Source organism: Papio anubis, chromosome 18 (genome assembly GCF_008728515.1).
Source record: "Papio anubis isolate 15944 chromosome 18, Panubis1.0, whole genome shotgun sequence".
In the NCBI taxonomy this organism is placed as follows: Eukaryota; Metazoa; Chordata; class Mammalia; order Primates; family Cercopithecidae; genus Papio; species Papio anubis.
This window is the reverse complement of record NC_044993.1, coordinates 60,027,054-60,049,370: the sequence shown is the minus strand read 5'-3', so window position 1 is coordinate 60,049,370 and position 22,317 is coordinate 60,027,054. Positions and strand designations below refer to the sequence as shown.

General features: G+C 40.6%; 1 protein-coding gene across 3 annotated transcripts in view; it reads left to right on the top strand.

Annotated features, from left to right (window-relative positions):
- The first annotated feature begins 8,044 nt into the window (after positions 1 to 8,044).
- Positions 8,045 to 22,317, top strand: part of ERCC4 (ERCC excision repair 4, endonuclease catalytic subunit) — a 31,945-nt gene continuing 17,672 nt past the window's right edge. The window contains exons 1-7 of one of the 3 annotated variants that reach the window (XM_003916567.4): positions 8,045 to 8,348; positions 9,997 to 10,177; positions 14,526 to 14,721; positions 15,995 to 16,202; positions 18,682 to 18,862; positions 19,850 to 19,978; positions 21,864 to 21,974. In XM_003916567.4, the coding sequence (XP_003916616.1) occupies positions 8,142 to 8,348; positions 9,997 to 10,177; positions 14,526 to 14,721; positions 15,995 to 16,202; positions 18,682 to 18,862; positions 19,850 to 19,978; positions 21,864 to 21,974 (1,213 nt within the window). In that variant the 5' untranslated portion in view covers positions 8,045 to 8,141. Of the gene's footprint in view, positions 8,644 to 9,996; positions 10,178 to 14,525; positions 14,722 to 15,994; positions 16,203 to 18,681; positions 18,863 to 19,849; positions 19,979 to 21,863; positions 21,975 to 22,317 lie in introns of all 3 variants that reach the window. The other 2 variants (XM_009196031.4, XM_009196029.4) reach the window with 2 other exon arrangements.

Sequence of the window (22,317 nt, the reverse complement as noted above, 5' to 3'; positions counted from 1 at the left end):
TTTAATAAATGGTGTTGGGAAAATAGGATATCCACATATAAAAAAAATAAAATTGGACCCTTATCTCATATCCATATATAAAAATCAACTCAAAATAGATTGGACTTAAACATAAGACCAGAAACTGTAAAACTACTAGAAGAAATATAGGAGAAAAACTATATAGCATTGGTATAGGCAATGACTTTTTTGATTTGACCCCACAGGCAACAAAAGCAAAAATAGACAAATGGAATTACATCAAACCAAAACGTTTCTTCACAGCAAAGCAAAAACAATATGTAGAGACAACCTATGTATTAAAAGGAAACGTCTGCCAGCCATATATCCAATAAAGAGTTAATATCTAAAATATAGAAGATACTTGAACAAGTCAATGGCAACAAAACAAGCAAACAAAACTGAAAAATGAGCAAGGCTGGACACAGTGACTCACACCTATAATCCCAACACTTTGGGAGGCCAAGGTGGGCAGATCACTTGAACCCAGGAGTTCAAGGCCAGCCTGGGCAACATTGTGAAACCCCACCTCTACAAAAAAATACAAAAATTAGTTGGGCATGGTGGCATGCACCTGCAGTCCCAGCTACCTGGGAGACTGAGGTGGGAGGCTCTGTTGAGCCCAGGAGGTTGAGGCTGTAGTGAGCCGTGATCACGCCACTCCACTCCAGCCTGGCTGACAGAGCAAGACCCTGTCCCTAAAACTAAAACTAAAACTAAATAAATAATGGGTAAGTAACCAAAACAGGCATTTCTCAAAAGAAGACATACAAATGGCCAACAGATACATGAAAAATAAAAAATGCTCAACATCACTAATCGCTAGAGAAATGCAAATTAAAACCACAATGAGATAATCTCACACCTGTCAGAATGGCTATTACCAAAAAGACAAAAGGTAACAAGTGTTAGCAAGGATGTGGGGAAAAGAGAACCCTTGTACACTATTGGTAGGAATGTAAATTAGTACAGCCATATGGAAAACTGTAAGGAGGTTCTTCAAACAACTGAAAATAAAAGCGCCATATGATTCAGCAATCCCACTTCTGGATATTTACCTAAAAGATCTGAGATTATTTTGTCAAAGAGACATCTGCATTCCCATGTTCACTGTGGCGCTATTCACAATAGCCAAGGTATGAAATCAACCCAGCGTCCACGACACTTAGCTAGCTTGGCTGCGGCTCACTTTTGCTTCCTAAAACCTGCCCCTGCCACTCTTCCACAGGAGCTGCTGTGCCTGTATTTGCAGACAACAAAATGTGCCTGGGAGTTTACTCCCCTCAGCCAATAGAAAATAATTGATAATGCAAGTTTCTGAAAGCCCAGCTCCCTTGCCTCAGGGCAGGATAGCTCTGAGGGGTAACTTCAACTCCGTGTACTCCTGTGGGATAAACCTAGGCTTTGCCTGAAATCACACCTTGCTTGGCTTCTTTCCCTTTCCTATTCTCCTTCCCCCACTTCCTTACCAGTTTCTCCTGAGATCCCTCCCTCCCTAAATCACTTGCACAGCACAGTGATTTGCACTATTGACGCAAGACAAGCAAGCCCCACCACTGGGGCTTATCCCAGGAGGGTTCTTGGCTTCACCCAGCAAGGAGTTCAAGGGTGAGCTGGTGGTATTAGACAGCAGCTTTTATTTTTATTTATTTATTTTTTTGAGACGGAGTCTGGCTCTGTCGCCCAGGCTGGAGTGCAGTGGCTGGATCTCAGCTCACTGCAAGCTCCGCCTCCCGGGTTCACGCCATTCTCCTGCCTCAGCCTCCCGAGTAGCTGGGACTACAGGCACCCGCCACCGTGCCCAGCTAGTTTTTTGTATTTTTTAGTAGAGACGGGGTTTCACCGTGTTAGTCAGGATGGTCTCGATCTCCTGACCTCGTGATCCGCCCGTCTCGGCCTCCCAAAGTGCTGGGATTACAGGCTTGAGCCACCGCGCCCGGCTGACAGCAGCTTTTATTAAAGCGGCAGTCCACAGCAGCAGAAGAGGGACTGCTCCTTGCTGAGCAGGGCTATCCTAAAGGCGATGTGCCCAGAATACCTAGTTCTGCAGTCATAGTTATACCCACTTTTCATTATATGAAAATTAAGGGGCAGTTTATGCAGAAATTTCTAGACAACGGTGGTGATTCCAGATTACGGGGTTGTTGCCATGGAAAAGGGCAGTAACTTCTGGGTGTTGCCATGGCAATGGTAAGCTGACATGGCACACTGGTGGGCATATCTTATGGAAAGCTGCTTCCACCCCATGCCTGTTTTAGCGAGTTCTCAATTTGGTCCTGTGTCTGAGCCCCACCTACAGAGTCGAGTCCCACCTCCTGAGTTGAGTCTCGCCTCTTACCTCACCATGTCCGTTTAGCTAAGCTGGAACCACATAACCTAGAATTCCCTTCCCTATACAGTTCTGGATTAGGTTTGGCCACAGAATTTAGCATCCAATGGGGAGGGCAAGAGTGAGGCAGCATCCGACAGCAGATGAGGGGCACATAGTGTTGCAACTCATCTATATTGTCGTTGGTTCCCAGGCTTACCTGGTTGGTGAGGGGTGGTGAGCAGGTCTACAGCTACTCCATTTCCTGACAGCCCTCCCCATCCAGTCTTTCCCTTTTTAGTTTCTCCTCCTTCTGCATCTCTGCTTCCTGGCCAAGGTGAGTGTCTAAACCCATGATGACAGGCACCACCTTCCCCTACAAGAGACTCCACATCATGGAAGTCGGAGGCATGCAAGTGATTAACAAACCAACATGAGTTCCAGCTTATCCCCATAGAATTCATTCTTCCTCCCCTCCTCTCTTCTACACCCATCTTTCCTTCCTGTCTGCCTGCCCTGCTGACTTCAAGCCCAGCACCAAACACAGAAGCAATGACTGTAAACAATTCAACCATCTCCCATCACTATGTTTGGCCACAATCCTTATAATCAATCCCTTATTCCATATTACTCATTGTAGATCTATTTCTCTGATTGAACCCTGGCTGATACACACAGGAATCCTCAGATTCTCCTTCTGGGAAATATGACCTAAGACAGTTGGGGTTTTTTTGTTTGTTTGTTTGTTTGAGATAGAGTCTCACTCTGTCACCAAGCTGAAGTGCAGCGGTACAATCTCAGCTCACTGCAACCTCTGCCCCACCAGGCGTCAAGCAATTCACCCACCTCAGCCTCCCGAGTAGCTGGGACTACAGGTGCATGCCACCATACCGGGCTAATTCTTGTACTTTGGGGTAGAGACAGGGTTTCACTATGTTGGCCAGGCTGGTCTTAAAGTCCTGACTTCAAGTGATTCGCCCACCTTGGCCTCCCTAAGTGCTAGGATTACGGGCATGAGCATCCGGCCACCTAAGACATATTGTTTAATAAATGATGGGCTTTGTGACTTACCAAGGCCAAGTGGTTATTTGGGCAATGCTGGACCTCAGTCCAGGTCTACATGACTAAAGGCCATGTTCTGTCCCCTAGAGCACACGGCCAGTGTAGATACTGAGCCATGCCAAAGCAGTGGATTCAGAGGGACCTCTGGTTCACAGTCATCTAATGCATATTGACAGAATTCCTCCAGATGTGCAAATATTATATTTAGTACTTAAATTCATTGAATTCAGCATGCACAGCCTGCATGCCAGCAACAAGAGGGAGTGACCATTGCTGAGAATCATTCAGCAGGGAGTCTGAGGGCAGAAACTCACTAATTCTCAGCACAAGCACTCTTGTGGAATATTGATAGCTGGTCTGATATCTAAATAGATTATCTCTGGCTCTTCCTACACCAGCAGGTGTTTCTTGCTCCCAGCGCCTGAAATGTGTGTGCCTTCTAAGACTGTAAAAATAGGCACTTCTCATATTTCTATATAGGAACACTTAGAAACAAACAACATTTGGAAAGCTGCGTACATCTTATGTGAAGCCATTCCACTTTTACAAGAGTCTTGCTAAGCCTGATGTAGGAGCATAGATATTTGTATGTCTATAAAGTTCTGGTGCTGATGTCCTTAAAATTCTCTGTTCCAGAGAAAAGTAGGGAGAGGCAGGACAACAGTGACTAAGCATTGCTTTGCTTGAGAGCTCTTCGCTAAACACACTGACTTTCTAAAAACTACGGACAAAACTATTTAAAATTACTTGTTGGTGGTTCCAGGACTCCCCCAACCCCTATATATTAACACCAAATTCCCTGATGCTCAAGTGCCTTACATAAAATGCTGTAGTATTTGAATATAACCTATGCACATCCTCCCATACACTTGAAAGCATCTCTACATCGCTTATAATACACAATACAATGTAAACGTTATGTAAATAGTCGTTATACTGCATTGATTTTTTATTTGTACTTTTATCGATAATTTTTTTCACATTTTATTCACTCTGAAATTATTTTGTTGTTGTATTGTTATTTTTTATTGGTTTTTGTTTTCTATATTTTCAAACCACAGTTGGTTGGATCCACAGATGCAGAACCCACAGAGGGCCAACCGTAAGTTTCTATCTATCTATATCTGTGGTTTAGATATAGATAATGTATATTTATATCTAAATATATCTAGGTAGATATATAGATAATCTGCATATATCTAAATCTATGTAGATATAGATAGTTTAATAAATATAAATATAAAATCAAGAAGTTTCTGTGAAACAAAAGTAGGGAGCTATAGAGGTAAAGGCAAAAATGCAGAACAAAAAGCCAAATTAAACAAGAAAAGAATTCAAGAAAATTTAAATTCTAATAGAATAATTAAAATCCACACTGGAGATAATTTAAAGCAGAAAGGACATCAAAAACTATGTGTGATATAAAGAACAAACTTTAGGCCGGGCGCAGTGGCTCACGCTTGTAATCCCAGCACTTTGGGAGGCCGAGGCAGGCAGATTACTTGAGGTTAGGAGTCAGGACCAGCCTGGCCAACATGGCAAAGCCCCATGTCTACTAATAATACAAAATTAGCTGGGCATAGTGGTGTCTACTGTCTCTACTAAAAATAGAAAAAATTAGCCGAGCATGGTGGCGGGCACCTGTAGTCCCAGCTACTTGGGAGGCTGAGGCAGGAGAATGGCGTGAACCCGGGAGGCAGAGCTTGCAGTGAGCCGAGATCTCGCCACTGCACTCCTCCCTGGGCGACTGAGTGAGACTCTATCTCAAAAAAAAAAAAAAAAGATCTGTTTGTTCTAGAACTTTTCTATGCAATCACATGCAAGTACCATTTACCGTTTTGTTTTTATACAAATGGGACCATACTATACATTACTGTTTTGCAACTGCTTTTTTCAGTATGCAATAATGCATATTGGGTATCTTTCCATATACAGGTTTTCATGGCTAATATTCTACTTATCAGAGACGCATGAAGAAATTTTAACTACTCTCCTATTCTTGGACATTTAGGAGAAATATATAGTCCACACAATGATATAACAAATAAACATCTTCATATACAAGCTCCTCACTAGAATATAAGTTCTATGCCTGCTTTGCCCACTAGTAAACTCCCAGCACTTAGAGCAGTGCCTGACACATTGCGTGCCCCATAAACTCTCACCAGATGACTATGTGTATATGTATCTATACATGTATTTAAAATTTCTATGTAGATTGACCAATCGCCTTCCAAAAAGATTATTTCACTGTATACTCCTATGTATAGTTTTTTTGTTTGTTTGGTTGGTTGGTTATTTTGAGTCGCAGTTTTGCTTTTGTTGTCCAGGCTGGAGTGCAATGGCACCATCTCGACTCACCACAACCTCTGCCTCCTGGGTTCAAGCGATTCTCCTGCCTCAGCCTTAGCTGGGATTACAGGCATGCACCACCACGCCTGGCTAATTTTTGAATTTTTAGTACAGATGGGGTTCCACCATGTTGGTCAGGCTGGTCTCGAACTCCGGACCTCAGGTGATCTGCCCACCTCCGCCTCCCAAAGTGCTGGGATTACAGGTGTGAGCCACCACGCTTGGCCCTATCTATAGTTTTTCAATGCTGTTTTGTTTTGATCAGCTAGGGATATCATCTGATCAAAGGGGCTTAACACAACACAAATTCATTATCTTCCAGTTCTGGGGGTCAGAAGTCCAAAATGGGTGGGTAGAGCTGCAGTCCTCCTGGGAGCCCTAGGGGAGAATCCATCTCCTTGCCTTTTTCAGCTTGGAAGGGCTGCATTGCTTGATGCAGTGCTCCTTCCACATCACTCTGAACTCGGCTTCCTGTCACATCTCTGAATCTGATCCTCCTACCTCTCTTTCTCTTATAAGCACATTTGTGATACATTGAGTCCACCTGGATAATCCACATAATCCCCCCCATCTCAAGAACTTTAACATAAGCACATCTGCAAATCCCCCTTTGCCACGTAAGATAACATGCAGGCTCCAGGGATTAGGATGTGAACATCTTGGGAAGCCAATATTCTGCCTATCACCGCTTGGGAATCAGGTTTGAATTTCAGCCTTGTCATTTCAAGCTTCATTTCCTAAATACGTGTTGAGTACCCTCATATCACGTCCTGAAATAGATCTAAGAAATTCACTAACTAGCTCCCGTGGCCTCGCCCAAGTTATATAACCTCCCTGTACCTCCATTTTTCTCATTGGCAGAACTGACTAAATTAATATCTGCCTCGCAGGAAACGCTGTATGTAAAGTGTTTGCAGGCAACCCCTTCCACTTAAACAGCATTCAGGAATTATATGCTATTTTCATCTTGACAAAATGTAAGCAAAATACCAGATTAAGCAGTAAAGAGGTAGAGGAACAGATCCTCTTGGAAACGGCTGGTGTGAATGCAAATTGGTAGAGGCTTTCTAAAGGGCCATGTGGCAATGTGAATGTAATGAAAAGCCTTACAATTTTTTTTCTCTTTATCCCAGTGATTATTCATTTCCAGATGTGTATCTGAAGGCCATGGTTGAATTTACATACAAAGATGTTTAGTGAAATATTATTTCTATTACTGGAGGGGGAAGAAGCAGAAACAGACTAAATGTCCTCTAATAAGCAATTAGATAAGTACACCCACATTATGGAAATCTGATCGGCCATATAAAAGGACTTTGTAAAAGAATATGAAACATCATGTTCAGAGGTTTGCCAAATGTTAAAGTTGGGGATTTAAATCAGGGATAGTAATTATCTCATATCGGTTAAAAAAAAAAAAAAAACAAAACTCTTGTGTGATGAGAGAAAGTGTGTATAGATAGAAAAAAAAAGGACTAAATAAAATAGATTTCATGATGTTAACAGTGGTTATTTCCACGTAATAGAAACGAGTGATTTTCATTTTTGCTTACTCGTATTTTCTATCTTCGAATAATAAAGGTGGGGAGTTTCTATACAAAACAATTCCTCTGCTAGTTCAATTATCAGGCATTTCTAGGTATAGAACAAATACTGCGGGATGTGTCCCTCTAGTGGAAGGAGGGATTTTTAAAAATAGTTTATTGTATTGAAGTCTTTTGGAGGCAAACAGGGGTCTGATGTTAGTAAAGGATTCTGCTTATTCCACAACCACTGCACTCCAGCCTGGGCAACATGTCAACACCCTGTCTCGAAAAAAAAAAAAAAAAAAAAAATTAAAAGAGGGATGGAGACCAATCGCAAAAGGAAGGGCCAAAAACCACCCTAGGAAACAGGTGCTACTAACTCTAGGAGCATTTGGAATATTGACCAGTAACTTTTTCAGTTGTCGACGTCTGGGGATTAAGCTCCTTAGGCTTACTTCCCCTCCCCTTGCTTTCTGGCAGCTTGCGTCTATGGTACCAGGGAATGTGGACCCTCAAAAAAGACGTGGATGAAGCCTTTTGCCTGGGAGCTACACTGATACGGAGCGCCAGCCCCTCCAAGTGACTCTGAATCTTCGGCTCCACTCGGCTCTTCTTCGGCTGAGTTCGGTCGACGCTTGCCTTCTCAGGCTCGGCTCTCTTCGGCTTTCTGAGCGCACTCTCGTCCTGGCCTCGGCTCCTCTTCGGCTGCGTTCGGCCCACGACTGCCTCAGTCTCGGCTCTCCTCGGCTACATTCGGCTGGCTTTCGTCCTCTCGGACTCGGCTCTCTTCAGTTGAGTTCGGCCTACTCTCGTCTCTGAGTCGGCTGCCCTTCACTCTCGTCTCTGAGTCGGCTCCCTTCGTCTGCGTTCGGCTGCGACCCGGAAGAGCTTCGATGGAGCCGGAGCTGCCGGCTCGACGGACGGCTATGGCGCCACTGTTGGAGTACGAGCGGCAGCTGGTGCTGGAACTGCTCGACACTGACGGGCTGGTAGTGTGCGCTCGCGGGCTCGGCGCGGACCGGCTCCTCTACCACTTTCTCCGGCTGCACTGCCACCCAGCCTGCCTGGTGCTGGTGCTCAACACGCAGCCGGCCGAGGAGGTGCGACCGCGCCGGCACGGGAGTGAGGGAGTGTTGGTGGACTCCTGAGCGGATGCGAGGTCTCTGACAGGGATGGAGGGGCTCTGAGGGGGATTCAGGCCCCTGACACTACGCAGTGACACAGAGAAGGATGTCAGGGGTCCCCAGGGGGATGCAGGTGCCTCACACTGCGCGGACACAGACGTATGGGAGGGGTCGCGAGGAGGATACCGGTCGCTCACACTGTGCGGGGACACTGAGAAGAACTGGAGGGGCCCCGAGAACGCTGCAGGTCCCTGGCAGGAGTTAAAGAACAGTAAGAGGAATGCAAGTCCCTGTCACTGTGCGGGGACTCTGGGAGGACAGGGAGGGGTCCCGAGAAGGATGCAAGTCTTTGACCAGAGTTCAAAAACATTAAGAGAAATGGGAGGGGTCCCCAGGGGATGCAGGTCCCTGACACTGTGCAGGCACAGTGAGACTGATGGAAGGGTTCCCGAGAAGGATGCAATTCCCTGACAGCACTAAGAGGGATGGGAGGGGTCCCCAGAAGGATGCAGGTCGCTGACATGGGTGCAAGGGCATTGAAAGGTGAAGGGGCTCTGAGTGGTAGGAGAGGATCAGAGGTCCCTGCAAGGGAAAGGGGAGATGTCGAAAGCAGGATCTGGATAGGAATAACGGGAGAGTCCTGAAGTTGGCCATTAAGGGAGTTTCTGGGGGCAGAAGGATGGTCCCTGAAAAGGAACAGTGATGAAGATGGAAGGGTCTCTGAGGGTGATGGGGAGACATGAAAGGAGATGGTGAGGCTGGAAAACCCCAATAGGGAAAAGAAGGGACCAGGAAATAGGGCATTCACTAAGGCTATGTTAAGAGGGCCATCGGGTCAGAAAGGGATTGGATCTGGAAGCTGAGGATGTTAGCAACGGTTAACGACAGTTAAGGAGAATAGAGAACACTGAGAAAGATGGAATGGGGCAACACTGGGGCTGGGGGATGTTGAGAGGGGACACAGCTTGGTCTGACAAGTGTGATGATCCCCTAGATAGATCAGGTGGCCAGGAGAAAAATGTCAGCTGAGAAGAGTGAGCACAGTCTCTTTGAGGCAGGGACCCTGTTTGATTCATCTAGGTATCCCCAGTGCTTGGCATAGGGGCCTAAGGCAACACATAGTGCCTAGTAAAAGTGGTTTTAAACTGGGGATGTAAATAAACCAAGCCAAGGGATCCAGTGACATGAAGTCCCTCTAGGATGGATCAGCACAGAACTGATAGTCTAAAACATTGTCTGGGAAAAGGATTCCCTTGTTATCTTCTCATAGAATGCGCTTGGCTACAAACCTGGCTTTGATGGGAAGTATTTTTTAGGTAGCAGAAATCTTTTACTCCACGCTTTTAAAAGTTTGAGGTTTTGTGTGTGTGTGCATATGTTATTGTAGTTGAGTGCTGATAATGACTGAAGTTCAATTATTCCTTAGTGTAAACCCCAAAACAAGAAAAACCTCATTAAATGTAGACTGTTTGGTTGAAGTTACTATAAAGAAGTAACTTAGTTTGTATATTCATTATTAAGTTCATTATCTCAGAGAAAGACAGCACATTATTTTAAATATCTGCAACCTAATAAAAACTGCCCTGTATTAGGTAGCCTACTAATCAAGTTTGATTTGATTTAGGAGTATTTTATCAATCAGCTGAAGATAGAAGGAGTTGAACACCTCCCTCGCCGTGTAACAAATGAAATCACAAGCAACAGTCGCTATGAAGTTTACACGCAAGGTGGTGTTATATTTGCAACAAGTAGGATACTTGTGGTTGACTTCTTGACTGATAGGATACCTTCAGATTTAATTACTGGTAAGAATTTGGAATCTTATTTGTATGTGAATTTGTACTTTCTTTTTTTAAAGTACAATTTCCATTTTATTTTTCTCCAGAGAATAGTCTGTCTTCAGTCTGGAAGGACTCAGCTCCCTACATGGGCTTTGGTGGGGGTCGTGGAGCAGCACCCGCAGGTCTAAATCGGGGTGGGGTGTTTGTTCTTGCAGGCTTCACAAGATTGATTCCTGACTACTTTGTTGTGAATTGCACAACTCACACAGTAATGTAGCTTCACGTACAGCTTGGGAAGCACATAAGCATCGAAGACGCTCTCTTCAGAAATATCCCTGACTGCCGCAGCCTCCACTATGTTTCGAATGATAAATTTCTTAATGGCCTTGTCCTTGGGCACGCCTCAGGCACAGTTCATGCAGCGAATAGGCTGTACATGGATGGCCACAGCCCATTTTGGCACGACCGTTGTTCCTTCTTTTCTTTGTCATCTTGGAGACATAGATCAGAGAGAGCAATTTGTACATTTTTATTTTTGTCTGTCCCCTGTGCTAAATGCTCTGTTAGAACCTTCTAGTGGGCACTACTGGAACCTTTTGCTCAACATTGTGCTTCCAGCTTTCAGCCTGATACCTGACACATTGTAGATGCTCAATAACTATCTGTGACCTGAATAGGTAACTAAATGTAAGATTAACTTTTCCTTGTTTTCTAAGCTCTTATTCAGTAAATACTTGCAATTCATTAGCATTTGCTTTTAGAACGTAATCAGATTTGAAATGTTTATGAATAATATTTGTGTATTTCGTAAAATGTTTAGTTTTCCTCTTTAAGATTTTTTTGGCATTATTGGAAATTAAATCAAGTAGTTACCTGCTTATTTCGAGGAAAAAGTTTTTTAGCTAGAATTAAATAGAAAAGAAATTCATTTTCATTATCCTTTCCAAAACCTTTCCTGATGTCCCCAAAGCTAATGTAGGGGCTGTGCCTCTGTGCCCTCATATTACTCTGTATTTCTCCCCACTCATAGTGCTCACAATACTACATTGTATTTGTGTGTTTGTCTGTCTGTCACTCACAAGATAAGCTTAAGCACAAGGAACAAGTTGTTCTTCCCAGGGTAAGTAACTGGCACATGGTAGGTACTAAAGACATATTTGTTGGGTGAATGATGGACGTATATAGTACTGTGATCATTGGTGAACTTCTGGAGGCGAGACACTCTGAAATTCATAAACTTACTTCCCACCATATCTGTCATATTACCCTGAACCTAGATGACCCTCAAGAAAAATTTGATAAATGTGTGAATGAATGCTTCAATGGTAAACCGATTGAAGAAGTTTGGTTACTCTTTTATAACTTTTATAATTGTTATAAACAGTATCATAGGCTCACCTGATTTTGAATGCTAACACCCTGCTTACAAAGCAAGCTTCTTAACTTTCATTAACCCCAGTTTTCTCATTAAGAAAACTGTTTCCTAAAGTTATTGTAAGGATTAAGTTAATAAAATAATTGCTTAGTCTAGTGCCTGGTACACAACAAACTCTTAGTAATTGATATCAAATAAAATTGGCCTTTATAACCAGAAATCTTGATACACCAGTCTTTTACTGTTTGCTGCTTTCTTGTAAGCTTGGTTTTACTTTATTTTTTAAATTGATTAAAAAAAAATTTGTGTTGTGTTTGAAACTACCACTAGGTGTCAGTAATACTCTGTGACTTTCAGTTACAGTGCAACCTAATCAGGCAGAGAGCAATGTGAATCTCTGCAATGTTGAAGTCTGGCTTATATGTAGCTCCTAATGAAAAATGCCAAATTTCCTCTTCCTTTCTGATCAAAGCCCAGCCAATAATGAAGCTGAAGCTGTTACTGATGCTTGGCTGAGTGGAATGTAAATGAATGCCAAAAATGACTTCTTTCTAGTTCTTTCATTCGCTGGAATCATCCCCCAGGACTGACCAAAGGGCAGTCCATGAAGTGCAGGTGACCCTCTGGAAAGGCTGAATCCCCCAGCCCCAGCTTCTTCACCTGTCACTACCCATTAGTCCCACCACACCCCACCCCAGGAGTCCCTACTAACCAGAACTCCTAACACGTGGGAGAACTGTGTAAATACCTGCTGAGATTGTACTTGGAAAAGAACAGGACAGGAGGATGCTTTCATTACCAGAATGACCCTGACATCTCCAGACGGAACTAAGAACACAGTTTCTGGGGAATATATATGTGTTTTTCAGTTACACTTTAGATTTGTGTTCCCAGTGCTGTGCCCCCACCTTACGTTCATTCAACAAATGTTTAACTCACTGAGGGTCCCTTGCGTGGCAGGAAGGGTGCTGAAGATAGACAGATGAATGGGACAGTATGGTGACCTCATGAGTTAGACTGCTTCTGGGTTTGAGTTCTCTTCATCTCGCACCAGCTGTGTATTTTTAGGCAAGTTTCTTAATGTCTCTATGCCTCAGCTTATTCACCCGTACATTGATGATAAAGATAGTACCTTCCTCCTAGGATTGTCAGGGTGAAATGAAATGCCGTATGTAAAATACTTGGTATCATGGCACATAGTCAGCATTCTATGATCTCTATGATCTCTGCCTGGTGGTGTTACGATGTTCCTGTTCTCGGGCAGTTTAGTGGAGGAGACAGATAAGTAAAGAAGTAATTATAGTACAGTATGAGATACAAAATGTTACAGGAACAAAAAAATCTACAGTAGGCTTTTGTGGGACCAAAACTCCTTCCAAAAACCCAACCTGCTTCTATTATTTTTATTTTTATTTTTCGAAAAAGTGGTGTCTTGAGTTGGTGTGACTAAATAGAATACCATGATTTTACATGTGATTTGGAACCTTCAGCCTCCCTCTTACTTGCTGGATGACCTTGGTCAAGTTGCTTCCCTTCCTTGGTCTCGTCATGATACCTACTGCATGGAATTATCATGAGAGTTAAATGAAATAAAAATCTATAGAAACACCTAACCCAGTTACCTGGGATGTAGTATTAGTTCTCTTCTTCCTCCTGGGTTCCAACCAAAATGAAGACAACTTTTTGGAGCACAACATTTTCTTAAATTGAGTTGCTCCTTTTCTTTAGAAGTTCATTTTTATTATTCTTGACTTTATGTAATATTTCACTCCAGGCTAACAAAATGTGGCCTCTTAGAGTCTTTGGGAAAGCCCACCCACTAGGTACAGAATCTCTTCTGAGTAGTAAATTAGTTATGTACATGTATTGGGGGGTTATTGAAAATCCTTTGTCTATAAATTCCTAAATAACACTATTAATTTTTACCATATTTGAAAGATAATTAGCTGAGCTAGAGTAAATTTTAGCTCCGTCTACCTCTATCCAAAACTTAAACATTAAAATAGTAAAATCTGAGTTTATTGAACTGTTAGAAGGGTCGTAAATCACTGTTAGTATCATTGTCCAGACCCTTCCAGACAGGAGAACTGGATCAAAAGCATGCAAGCACATTATCCCAAATATATGTAAGGTAACCAACTTGATTTAGGTCTAAAAGACAGACTCATCATGGAGTAACTGAGGTTTTGATCTAGAAAGGATGTCTGTATGCCTTTATGTCATCTCATGTTTCTCCCTAACTTAGCTAATCACTGCATCAGATGACACAATATGTGTGAAAGATCTGGGTCAGTAGTCTCATTTCGTAAATAATGAAGCATGTATAATTGCTCTTATTTTTGAGATTCAGAGGTGTTATCATCACACACACACCCCCGAGACACATTAAGTATGTCGATTGAAGGCTTTTGTTTTAAATGGACCAGTTGACCTCTGAATTGACTATCTTCTGATTCTGAAAATTGAATTCGTCTAATAGGTGATACAGATGTTGTCCAGACTTCTAAACTGCGGCTATTTTGTATAGTCCACATCTGATTCATATATTTTTTTAAAAAATTCCTGACTTACTTTGCTTTCAGAAGTTCTTCCCCTAACATGCCAGAAACACCCCACCCCAGGGCCTGTGCCCTCATTGTCCCCTCAGCCTGGCAGTCTGGAACTCTCTTGGCCCAGATGGTCACAAGGCTCCATCCAGCCTTTATTCGGGTATCACATTGGTGAAACCACCCCTCATACATACTCCCTCTCCTCCTTCTCTCATTTTTTCTTGTCAGCACTTGTAACATACTAAATATTTTACTTATTTATACTGTTTATAGTCAATTCCTTGAGGACAGGGATTTATGTCTGTTCTGTGCGTGGCTATATGCCCAGTCTAGAATGGTGCTTGTTCATTCTCATGTAGGTCCTTAAGAAAAATGTGATGAATGAATGGAAATGAGCATAAAAATTACCTACTTGTTCTGTAATTTAAATTACGTTTCTCCCTCTCAGGCATCTTGGTGTATAGAGCCCACAGAATAATCGAGTCTTGTCAAGAAGCATTCATCTTGCGCCTCTTTCGCCAGAAAAACAAACGTGGTTTTATTAAAGCTTTCACAGACAATGCTGTTGCCTTTGATACTGGTTTTTGTCATGTGGAAAGAGTGATGAGAAATCTTTTTGTGAGGAAACTGTATCTGTGGCCAAGGTAAAGAACATTGTGTGACAAATAATGATGACGTTATTTGTCATCTTTTTTTGTGAGACCTACTGTAACTTAGTTGCACTTTGATGTAATGTAATGTAAAATTCATTGTAATCTTGTTTGATAGAACCTAGTCAGGTTTGTAACAAACATATCCAGCTATAAATATGTATGCACCAAGTTTGTGATTTTATTTAAGTCGCGAGCAATTTGACGGTTACTTTTCTGCTGGTCTATCAAATCCATCCAAGACAGCCTCTTTATTCTTTCTTATATATTTAGTGAAACTCCCAGGGATCTAGAGACCCACATATACAACAGCTTTAGGTGTACTGCAGATTTATTGGCTAAGAGTACCACTTCTGCTTTGAAAATTACTCAAGAGGGAAATAAAGCACAAAGATTTTGAAGTAGTTTTGTTAATTTCTAGGAATAACATTAAGGTGTCAGTTTTCAAACATTTTTGCAACCTATGCTACCATGTATTTTGATTATATGTTATTTTAAGAGTAGTTGTACACCGGGTGCAATGGCTCACACCTGTAGTCCCAGCACTTTGGGAGGCCAAGGCAGGCGGATCACCTGAGGTCAGGAGTTCAGACCAGCCTGGTCAACATGGTGAAACCCCATCTCTACTAAAAATACAAAAATTAGCCGGGCGCGTTGGCGCATGCCTATAATCCCAGCTACTTAGGGAGGCTGAGGCAGGAAAATCACTTGAACCCAGGAGGCAGAGGTTGCAGTGAGCCGAGATTGCGCCATTGCATTCCAGGCTAGGCAACGAACGAAACTCTGTCTCAAAAACAAAACAAACAAGCAGAAAAAGGGTAGTTATAGTATTTTTTACTTTCTTGATTATACCTTTGTTTTGGGAGTCAACAAACTCTTCCTGTAAATGGCCAGGTAGTAAATGTTTTGGGCTTTGCAGGCCATATAGACTGTCACAATTACTCAACTCTGTTATTCCCCAAAACCAAGTATAGACTGCTTACATAAGTAATGGGTGTGACTGCATTCAAATGAGACTTTAAAAACAGGTACAGGATTTGGCCCAGACCGTAGTTTGCTGACCCTTGCCTTATCTGAATAATATAATACTTCTATTCATTGAGGTTCAAAGTGTTTTTGAAAACGTTGTTGTTTTGCTTTTCATTTGTTTGTTATTTTGCTTTTCGTGTTGTTTGTAGCATTTATAAAAATGGAGTGTTAAACCAAGACCAGAAATATATAGCTGCTGAAACTGTAGAAAATTGTTGAAAAATATTTGTCTCTTTAGGTTCCATGTAGCAGTAAACTCATTTTTAGAACAGCACAAACCTGAAGTTGTAGAAATCCATGTTTCTATGACACCTGCCATGCTTGCTATACAGACTGCTATACTGGATATTTTAAATGCGTGTCTAAAGGAACTAAAATGCCATAACCCATCGCTTGAAGTGGAAGATTTATCTTTAGAAAATGCTATTGGAAAGCCTTTTGACAAGGTACTGTTTTTCCTTTTAAGCACAGTTTATTATGTTGTAATTTTAAAGAATGCAAGTTATTTTAATATTTGCAATGTTGTTAATAGGAATTTGCTGTTATTTAAGAATAAGATTGGAGGTCATTTAAAACATAGGTTCTTTGGTTTACTGGAAAGTAATAATTTATAGTAAAATAGGAGTGGCATATAAGCATCACTCTGACTTTTGCAGTTATATAGTAATTATCTCTTATTATAACTATAATCAAGAAGAAAATAAATAACTTTTTTACTTTGAAGTGACAACATTTGGATATCTACAGGTAGAAGAGTTTTACATAAGAATGCTCCATAATTGTACATGAATTTATGATCTCTTACGGAATAAAAAATAATTTGGATGAGTTTTCATTACTGAGGAGTGTGAAACTTGCTCTGTCTTAAAATTACATTCTGAATTGAGGAAATGGTAAGACATCAGTTCCAGGAATTTTTATTCTAACTAATTTTTTATTATAGATTAATATTGCAGATATATAAATGTCTACTTTTTCATTATAGATTAATATTATTACAAATACATAAATGTCTAGTATTGAACTGGAGATCTAGAAAATGCTGACCTTTTAGAAATTCTTGGCAGCTTTTTTGTCATATTCTGGTAGAAAAAGTTCCTGTCTTTTAAACTGTGAATCAATCTCTGTGTCACTGGAAATAATGCATGGCGATTATAAAAAAGGAAAAATTTAACTTCTTATTTCTCTGATTCTTCAAAAAAGTCACTTGACTGTGAAATATTGATACATAAAACTAATTTTATATATTCTGTTTTCCTCTACGCTTAAAGTTTTTTATAATTTAGTCCTTGGTGATTTTTTTTAAATCCCACAAAATCTTTTAATAGAATGTATATAGCCCTAGAAAAATAAAATTGTAGCCTAACATGTTTCACACTAAATTTCTGTTGATTATCCCCCTGGTTAGTAACAGTCACTTCATTGTTTTAGATATTCTTTTAGTAAACCATATCTAAATATAGATATCACATGTGTCTTGTTAAAATATTTAAAGTTTTGTAGATAATTTTACAAAAGAGGCATGTAGTTAAATATCCCAGTTTGTTCAGGACAGTCCCAGTATCTACCTGTTGTCCTGGAGTGATTATAAAGAGTGTGTCATTTCTTTTTCCACAAGTGTCCTGGTTTAGACAATAAACTATACGGTCATCCAGATACTACTCCTGCTCATTATTAAATTTGTTAGATAAGATTCCATGCAATGGTACTGCTTTTATATCAGGCTACAAATCTCTGATAAGAAAATCGGATAATTCTTACCTAAAAAGTTACAGAATCAGTCTGTGAAGGAAACATACATATACATAGCTGTGGATATGTAGGTACGTACATAGTATGTACATAAAGCTGTTCTTTGTTTTAGATAGCGTTTTGGAATCTTAAAAAATAATCAGCCGGGCGCGGTGGCTCACGCCTGTAATCCCAGCGCTCTGGGATGCCAAGGAGGGCAGATCATGAGGTCAGGAGATGGAGACCATCCTGGCTAACACGGTGAAATCTCGTCTCTACTAAAAATACAAAAAATTAACTGGGCGTGGTAGCAATGCCTGTAGTCCCAGCTACTTGGGAGGGTGAGGCAGAATCGCTTGAACCTGGGAGGTGGAGGTTGCAGTGAGCCGAGATTGTGCCGCTGCACTCCAGCCTGGTGACAGAGCGAGACTTCATCTCAAAATAATACTACTACTAATAATAATCAAACTTAGTCCATTGTTAATTTAACAAATATTTTCCTATCATGAATCCACTTTAGAAAAAACACTAAAGAAATTTTTACATCAACAAATTAAGGTACGTTGTTATTTGATTTGGTAATTGTTATTTAATTTGTACATGAGCATCAAACTAAATTTTTCATTTCTTGGTTATACCTTATTTTAAAGGTCAAAAAACTTGATACTCATGTACAAATTAAATAACAATGTACCTTAATTTGTTAGTAAGTCATCGTGCTTGGTTTATGCCTTCTGCTTGGTCCATTTGGATCCCATGTCTTTATCCATCCAGGATAGTCAGTGTCAAACATGGCAGGAGTTGAACATATCTGAGCTACATGCTTAGAGTCTGTTCATAAAAACAAATAATTGATTATCTGATGTTTATCAGGTCTTTTCTTTCCTGACAGTAATATATATTTGGATAATGATAGATTGACTCTATCTGATCATAAAGATTCTAGCAGTAAGACATTCTTCTATATTTGGAAATTTAAACATTATTATTAGAATTTTATTAACTGAAATGTTCTAGCCACTTCCTTGAATAATGTTTGGGGTTTTCTATTGTAGTAAAACATATATGACATAAAATTTACCATTTTAACCATTTTTAGTTATACAGGAAACAATCCTTTTGAAAATATGATTTGTATTAAGAATAACTATACTTAACATATTTTAGCAATACCCAATTTTATTCTTGTTTTAGACAATCCGCCACTATCTGGATCCTTTGTGGCACCAGCTTGGAGCCAAGACTAAATCCTTAGTTCAGGATTTGAAGATATTACGAACTTTGCTGCAGTATCTCTCTCAGTATGATTGTGTCACATTTCTTAATCTCCTGGAATCTCTGAGAGCAACGGAAAAAGCTTTTGGTCAGAATTCAGGTGAGAGATTAAAATACTAATAATATTCTAAGAGCTCATTTGAATAAAGTGTTAGGTCTTAGGGGGAATCAGGTGTGAAAAGTGCTATATTCAACTATATGTTATACTGAGATTTCAAATTATGTTTTATGTTCATAGCACAAAGATGTAGGTTTTATTGATAGCTAATGTTTCCGCCTACTTAACGTCTGTTCTGTGTAATAATAAATATTCATATCCGTTCTGGGCAATTTTATTTCTAGAAAAGACTGTGTGTAGTACAGGCAGTCCTCAACTTAGAAATAGGTTGTGTTCTGGAAGTTTAGTTGTTAAGAACTTAAAATTCATTTCCCTCAAAGCAAAAGCAAAGGAGTATGGGGTTTCCATCAGCCAGAGTGCCAACGATTGAAGAGCAGAAGAGATTTGTAGGGGGATATACATATACAGCTGGCCACCATCTTGTTTTGCTACCACTGCTTTGGCCTCTGCCACTGTTTGACCAGACCAGCGGTTTCCAAAGTGTGGTCTGTGAACCCCTGGGGTCAAGATTTAATACAGTTAATAATTTTGGTACTTCTTTAGAGACATTCTTAAGTGATGAACTGCGGAAGCATGACAGTAAAGAATGCACTGAATGCCAGTACACTTTCATGGCACTGCCTTGGTTCGTGCTACGGCACCAGCAGTATTATCCAGCATTGCTTTTACACCATCACTGGAAATGTCAACACAGTGAAAAAAGTCAAATAATGTCATAGTATTGTTATGAGAAAAGTTTTGACATCACACAGCCCTGAGAACATCTTGGGGACCCCCGGGAGTTCATGGACCACACCCGGAAAACCACTGGTCTAGCTGAACAGTGAGAGATCACAATAGTGGGAGGAGGTGTGATTGGTAGGAAAACAGGATGGCAGCCGGTTACATGTGTAGGTCATGTGACCATCAGAGACTATTTTAAATTAACCGTAAATTGATGGCACTTTTTCTTTTAACTTTTCATATTAGGTTGGCTGTTTCTTGACTCCAGCACCTCGATGTTTATAAATGCTCGAGCAAGGGTTTATCATCTTCCAGATGCCAAAATGAGTAAAAAAGGCAAAATATCTGAAAAAATGGAAATTAAAGAAGGGCAAGGTATCTTGTAGGGTTAAGTCTTTAAATGTGTTTTTTATTTCAGTATTTGGTATAGATATTTAAAGCACAATTTAAAGTCTCCTTTGGCCATGTGAAAAGTGTGTTCCTTGATGATAAATGTGTGTATGTTTGTTATATGTAACATGTAATGTCAAAAGTATATGTGTGAAGTATATGTGTAATGTATGTCGAAGTATAAAGCATGACAAGTCTTGGAATCTATTTCCCAGGGGTTGCAAATAACGAATGCCAAATATCGATCAAAAGTATGCTACATAAAGAACTATTTATTGATTTTTTTTAAACTTCAAAGTAATTATTATTTCTGAGTTAGGGTGAGGTTGGGGCATGGTGGCGCACACCTATTAATACCAGCCCTTTGGGAGGCCGAGGCAGGAGGATTGCTTGAGCCCAGGAATTCAACACCATCCTGGGCAACAAAGCAAGACTCCATCTCTACAAAAAAAATTTTAAGACCAGGCACAGTGACTTATGTCTATAATTCCAGGACTTTGGGAGACCGAGGCAGGCAGATCACCTGAGGTCAGGAGTTTGAGACCAGCCTGGCCAACATGGTGAAACCTGGCCTCTTATTAAAAATACCAAAAATTAGCCAGGCGTGGTGGCGGGCACCTGTAATCCCAGCTACTCAGGAGGCCGAGACAGGAGAATCACTTGAACCCAGGAGGCAGAGGTTGCAGTGAGCTGAGATCGCACCACTGCACTCCAACCTGGGCAACAGAGTGAGACTCCGTCTCAAAAAAAAAAAAAAAAAACTTCGAAAGTAGCCTGGCAAGGTGATGTGCACTTAACATCTCAGGTACCTGAGAGGCTAAGGTGAGCCCAGGAGTTCAGGGTTACACCAAGATACCATCACACCACTGTACTCCAGCCTTGGTGACAGAGTATGACTGTGTCTCAAAACTAATAAATAAAGTCAGGGTAAAATATTTGAATATCCTTTTTAATGTTTAAGCAATATAAATATACTAGAATGAGGTGAATATGGGTTTTACTCCAGCATCTATCTAGTGATATCGTAAATATCACTAGGTTTTTAAGGCATGGGATAGGGTTAATGCCTGCTTTCTGCCTAGTTTAAAGGTCTGTTTGAAAACTTAATTGTGGCCGGGCGCAGTGGCTCATGCCTGTAATCTCAGAACTTTGGAAAGCCAAGGCAGGCAGATCACCTGAGGTCAGGAGTTTAAGACTAGCCTGACCAACATGGTGAAACCTTGTCTCTACTGAAAATACAAAATTAGCCAGGAGTGGTGGCACGTGCCTGTAATCCCAGCTACTTGGGAGTCTGAGGCAGGAGAATCGCTTGAACCCAGGAGGCAGAGGTTGCAGTGAGCCAAGATCACGCCATTGCCTCCAGCCTCGGCAGCAAAAGTGAAACTTCGTCTTAAAAAAAAAAAATCTTTTTAAAGAAAACATAATTAAATATATTATTGATATGTTTGTGTTGGAATGCTTATAGAAACAAAAAATTTAATTATTGTCTCCTTTTATCCATGTTCAGGATTATGAAAGTCATGGGGATTTTAGAAATAATAAATGCTGTCATTCTGTACCAATGCCTTTATTTTGTATAGCTGCTTATATACAGTGTCAACAGAAACAACTAACACAGAATGGTCTCTCATTAGTGACCATGCATGTAACTTTCTACTAAGGCATTTTGAAAGCCATGTTAATGGTTTGAAGTATCTTTCTTTTTAGTAGATCTTTTTCAGGAAAGCAGAGTCCATCTATCATTATAAAGAAAGCTTAAATAAATGGGCATATGTACTGATGCTTGTGTTATCTGTTGTTTTAAAAGCCTTTGGAAGACTTCATGGGTAAATATTATCACATAGAATGGGATATTTTTATTTCTCTACAGAAGCAAAAAAGGAACTGGTCCTAGAAAGCAACCCAAAGTGGGAGGCACTGACTGAAGTATTAAAAGAAATTGAGGCAGAAAATAAGGAGAGTGAAGCTCTTGGTGGTCCAGGTAGGAAAAAAGGAGATGAAAACATTTGCTTTCAAAATCTATCAAATGAGTCCTGATTTAATTAGCTCTTTAAAAGTAGTTCAAGACTAGCCTGACCAAAATGGTGAAAACCCTGTCTCAATTTGAAAACCGTGCTATTTTATTTATAAAATGTAGACAAATAAATGGCAAATGAACACTGGGATCCTAGTGGCAACCTCATTTCTGTTCATTTGATGTAATTTTCTCCAGGTTGAATCATTGTATATTCATGAAAGCTTTTCATGAAGGCTTTTTCACTAGTTGGGTTCTTAGAACTTCTATTTAAAGATTGAGCTAATCTCTACACATATTCACCAAGCTT